This window comes from Harmonia axyridis, chromosome 1, assembly GCF_914767665.1.
Source record: "Harmonia axyridis chromosome 1, icHarAxyr1.1, whole genome shotgun sequence".
Classification (NCBI taxonomy): domain Eukaryota; kingdom Metazoa; phylum Arthropoda; class Insecta; order Coleoptera; family Coccinellidae; genus Harmonia; species Harmonia axyridis.
The window spans coordinates 61,930,434-61,936,074 of NC_059501.1; the positions used below are offsets into that span (position 1 = coordinate 61,930,434).

Here is a 5,641-nt window from a genome sequence, read left to right on the forward strand (position 1 = left end):
AGCAAACTATCAGTCCAATGAATATTGTTTTCCGTTAAGAATTTAAAATCTAATTCTATTTTTATACTTTAGATAATTCAATTACTCAATTTAAGTATATATTTTTGATTAATATTGGGGTTATGGTTGAAACGTGTCTCTGTCACAACTTCCTTCAAAAAAATTCTACTGTTCAATAGATCAAACATATCATTCATTTGTCTGCAATGACTGACAAGGGCTTCACTGCCGTAGAATTGTGGAATATTATCTTTGTTGCAATATTCTATTGCATCAGCTACACTAGCACTAAATGATCCCAGAGCTAGTTCCACTCACATCTTTTCCTTGTCATAATTCAGGTGTCTATTCCGAATTTTAGTTGGCATATGCAAACTCATTCTGTATCTTCACCAATTCAGTGGAAAATTTTCAATTTATTTCTTTGTTGTCCTCGTCATAAAAATATCCCCAATCACCTAGAGTATTCGGACACAATTTGACCTTGTGGCAAGCATCAAAAATTATATGAATCTTTCCATTTGTTTTTGGGTGAAGCAAATATGGTTTAATGTCTGGCCAGTTCAACTTCACTCCCAAGATATAGCACATGAAAAAACTTGCTCCATCAGAAGTGAGAACCTTAACCCTTAAATGCATGATTTTTTATATTCAGCTGAAATAAATATTAACGACTACAAAAAATTGAAAATTTATTAGTTCATCTTCTGCATCATCTCTTCAACGTAAAAAAGGCCACTTTCCCAACTCGACCGAAAATTGGTCACCCAGGTATTTCCAATATTTTTCACTTTGGTCAAAAAAGCATTGCTAGTATGAAAATAATAACAATATCAATACGACTCGTGATTTATCGGTTTAAAATAATTCAACTGTATATTTATTTTTTTTTTTTCACACTTTCGTGGGATTATTGGGTATTGTCCGGGCACGCGTGCGCCAAGGACAACCCCGTCTGTTAATGAGGGTAGAGCACTCTCCTTATGATGTTGACAGTTCCAAGAATTACCGCCTTCTGCATCCACATAATTGCATTGTGGGGTAGGTTGAGCTCTTTTAGATGTTGGGTGGTCCTTTTTGGGACGAGTCCATTCACAGATATATTGTGTTTAGTGAAGCATGTTGCTACCATTGATGCGCAGAACATCAATCTTTCAGGAGACACTCTCGCATCTTTATACGCCTGGTACTCATCCAAAGACATTTGGGTGAATTGAACCGCACCACTGAATGCAAAAGGTCTTAGGCCTTCTATGATTTTCTCATGGATATTTAGAGGAACTATAGCTAATAATGAGTTTATATAGTGACTCGCAACAGCGTATCTAACTTGAGGAGTGAGTGCGGTGGCCACGTCAATTCCAGTGCCATACACTCCTGCATAGGCAGTGGAGTACTTTAGAACCAGTGCTCTGCTGTGTCCAGGAGATAGTCCTACTTCAAATAGGTCTTCATCTTCTGTTACAGAAGTTACATCAGGGACGTCGAGATCCAATCTCCTAAATAAGAAGGCTGACGGATAATTTTTATGAAAAAATCTGGTTATGTGAGGATATTTGTAGATGCTATTGTTATCGCCAGAGACGTTTGTGGTTGTGGAGAGCTTCCTGACGATGTCGTTGATTTGACTAGTGCAACTTGCTTGGATGTCTCTATCACTATTTGTTGATGGACAGTTTGAACGATCAATTTCCATCTCTTTGTTTGCCGGATATGTATGCATTTGAATAGGAGGCTCGACATTGTTTTGACCGGAGACATCTTGACGTACAGTAACAATATTTTGTGATGTTTTCCACCTTCTGAGATCTTCCGCATCGTAGAGTTCTTCTGGTATGACTTTATCATCAAATGGTAAAATCCCTCTTTTTTTGAACCCGCTTCTGATGATATCTGCACTTGTTTCTAGCCAAACTCGACCTATCAATGAAGAAAATTGTTTCTCAGGAATTTTCATTCCATGGTGCTCCCTTCGCCATTTTACTAATTTAATATCCCAAGAAGATTTTAAGGAACGAAGCACAGCTCGGTCAAGTGGTTGGAGTAAGTGAGAAAAGTGGGGAGCCAACTTTAATATAGTGATCTGCTGTTCAATTGCTGATTGAATCACCCCAACAGTTGTGTGGGTTGAATGTCCATCATGAATAAGGAGGATTGGTTGATCCGTACCAATATTTGGAATTAGGGTTCGCTTGAAATATTTTCGAAAACCTCAGTTTCCATCCAACCCTTCTTTGTAGCTGCGTACGCTGTTTCTGGATATTCTGATCCTTCTGATTCTACCCATTCATTCCATATGATCTTTCCTTTGAATACGATCAATGGGGGTAGTTTATTCCCAGAAGCACTATAAGCCATCAACACAGTAGTGTTTTCACGTCCCGGCCCGCTTGTTGTTCTTGTGGATGGAGCACCGATTTTCCCAACAACTTTACTCTTCGAGGGATCTGAAGAAAAACTGGATTCGCCTAAATTCCAAATATGGCTTGGTTTATCATTCAATCCCAAGTCATCTGAACATCTGGAGAAAGATGAAAACTTTCTGTGTCTTCTTGATATGCTCTCAAGATTGCATCTTTGGTGGATTCATTTGAAGCGCGATCTTAAGGTAAATCAATATTTCGTTTCTTCAGAGCTCTTCTACTAGTAGAAGAACTTTTAGCAACTATCTATGGGGGAGGCATCTCGATCGGACTCAGACTGTACCTACTGTTCGCCAGCCGAATAATTTTATAACAAAAAACTCAGCAAATCGCTATCACTATGAAATTTGAGCAGACATGCCCTTCCTCCATTTGATGCGAATCAAATAAATAATTGCCAGTGGACAATTTCCAGATACATATAGACATTGGAAAGCATATAATTGCAAAATTTTGTAAAATTCTTCTTTGGTTAATTTCCTATATAAATGATCTCCGCAATGTCACATAACCTAACCTTTCCGTTAGACTAAAAGGAGGTTTTTTTCTGAAAGTTGATTTTTCTGACAAAATGACGAAAAAACGGAATTTTATGTAAAATCCTTTTTTCACAGGAAATATAACCTCGTTAGGTTAGGTTATATGGGTAAATCCCCGTGGCACGAAATCCTGATGTGATATTTTTTGGCGTAAATGCCTCTATAAATGGGGATTCTGTAAGTTCTCCTATATCATAAATAGATGCTCTTTGGCCTGGGCGGTTGATCATAAAATTATTGATGGATTTCTTAAGATATAACTCAAATGGATCAAAAACTCCAACATCAAGAGGATGGAGTTTGTGTATGAGGTGGAAAACTGAGCAAAACTATACCATTCTCACGGCAAAATTTTAAAGCATTTACCGAAATGTGAGTATCACTATTATCTATCCATCAACAGTAGAACATATTTTCCTTCTTCTGCCTTTGGCTGTAAATGCTTTTCAATATGCCTCAATATATCCATGAATAATTCCGCTGTACTCCATCCACTTTAATTGCACAATCCTATACTATCAACTGGCGTTCCTCTCCAAAAAGTCTTCAACCCTTTCACTAACAGACCCCTTTCCATTAAAAAAAAAATTTTTTTTTTATGATTCAGTCGAGTAAAACCCTAAGTATAAAATATCTTTCATGAAAAAGAGGAAAAATTTGTTTTTTCACAGAAAAAAAAATGTCCATAATTATGGACAATTACACTCAATGGTTGCATTGGTATCACTTCAAATTTTTTTTTCTTTATTTTACGAATATTTTATTCAACAAAAAATAAGAATTTATAAAAAAACAATAAAAATTCTTAAAAAATTTGATAATTTTTTTCAAAAAAACAATGAAAATTCTAAATGAAATAATAAACATAAATACAAAATTTTCTAGATTGTTGACCAAATGGAAATGCGTGCGCAATTTATAAAATCAATTTCTTGTCATATTTTCTTTGAATATATTCATACCTAATTTGCTTTCCCAATAAAGACTAATTCTTGGGAAACTCAATGTAGGTACCCATGAGAATATGCAGACCAATAAAAACCTCAATTTTTTTTTATTGGTAGTTATAAAACTACTGTTGTTCTGAACAGCGTATAAATTGGTATTATCTACCATTTTCAATACCAAATCATCTGTGATATATTTGTTATAATATTCTATTGGGTCTGGCAGAGAATGTTCATCATTTATATTTTCATCAGGTTCCGCTCTCCACTCCCCAATCGCAAACTGTTACGCCGGTCGTTTGGTCCATTTTATTTCAGATTTTTCCGTATAAATAATTCCTTCAGTTTGTTCCTCTGGAGTATCAGCGACATCATTATTTTCGTCATCATCTTCGAATTCGTTAGCATTTAGACTTTTCAATTCGTCAGCGGCGGTGTTCAGCAATTCATCGTCGGAAAGGTCTGATAAATCGGAAAAATTGCCGTCCTCAAGTTTGTCGAACAATTCTATTAGATGCTTTTCTATTTGGAAACCTCCCCTTCGTACAAATACACCGGACCTCTCTGAAAGTAAAAGAAAAATTTTGTTACCCTTGACTCGATTTGTCCATAATTGTGGACAGACGATTTTGAAATAAATTTAGTTGTATAACTGACTGCATCATGGAAAAATTTGTGTTGACTATTGAAAGTACTGCCTTTGACTATTTCTAAATATTTTTATTTGTAAAATCAAGATATCGAAAGCCTAACTAACAATAAGAAATATATACCACTTACCAGTCGACTTGCGGACACTCGTGGATGCCATGATTGTTTGAATTCAAAACAAGTGACCTCTATTGTTAGACATGGAAACTAATTACTAATGGGAAGAAGGGGAGTAGATGCATGTTGTGTATTATCTGCAGAAATCTGTTTCTTTAATCAGTTGGTATTTTAGGGTTCTGAAGTCGATGTCCATAATTATGGACACCAGTAGTGAAAGGGTTAAATCGAACTCTAGGAAATATATACATCATAAACTGGACAAACATATATTCGTGTAGAGGACATCGGGAAAATCATTTTTGCCTTATACAATATATCCCGTTTTCGACGCATAAGCGAGATACAGGGTGTTAAACGTCAATTTTGAGCAAGATTCTTATCGGTGTTGTCAGTTTTGTATAAGACTCAAAGAAACGGTTTTTGGTCGAATCTCGGTATTTTTGGGTCCTCTATTCAGAAAAGTTGAGTTCCTTTGAGTTTACTGGAGCTCTCTTATCATAAACAAGACTTTTGAGATGTCCCCAGAAATAAAAATCAAGTGGTGTGGTGTGAGATCCGGCGAACGAGGAGGCCATGCGATAGGTCCTAATCGGCCAATCCATCGGCGTGGGTATTCTTCATCGAGATACCCTCTTACATCACGAGTTGTGTGGGCAGGGCAACCATCATGCTGGTACCAAATGCCCTGAATCTGACTCAGCGGAATATCTTCAAGAAGATCTGGCAGAATCTCCGTCAGGAAGTGATAATAGCCGTTTCCAGTCCATGTTTGAAGAAGAATGTATGGTCCGATAATGAATTTATCTTTTATTCCCGCCCAAACATTAACTGAAAACCTCTTCTGGCTATTTTTTGATACCGTGGCATGCGGATTTTCTCTATGCCATAAAATATTATTTTTTTCTGTTGAAGGAACCATCCCTATGAAAAGTAGCTTCATCCGTAAATAAAATTTGATGGA

At 36.4% G+C, this 5,641-nt stretch overlaps 1 protein-coding gene across 1 annotated transcript; it reads right to left on the minus strand.

Moving 5' to 3' along the window:
• Positions 1–346: 346 nt before the first annotated feature.
• On the minus strand, positions 347–4,998 carry LOC123671628. The gene is made up of 2 exons (XM_045605594.1): positions 4,690–4,998; positions 347–4,473 (listed from the first exon to the last, which is right to left on the minus strand). The coding sequence occupies exon 2, from the start codon at positions 1,955–1,957 to the stop codon at positions 959–961; it is 999 nt and encodes a 332-aa protein (XP_045461550.1). The 5' UTR covers positions 1,958–4,473; positions 4,690–4,998; the 3' UTR covers positions 347–958.
• Positions 4,999–5,641: the final 643 nt, after the last annotated feature.

Excerpts from the sequence above, each read along its gene's own strand:
- LOC123671628 (XM_045605594.1), bottom strand. The coding sequence starts at position 1,957 with ATGAAAATTCCTGAGAAACAATTTTCTTCATTGATAGGTCGAGTTTGG.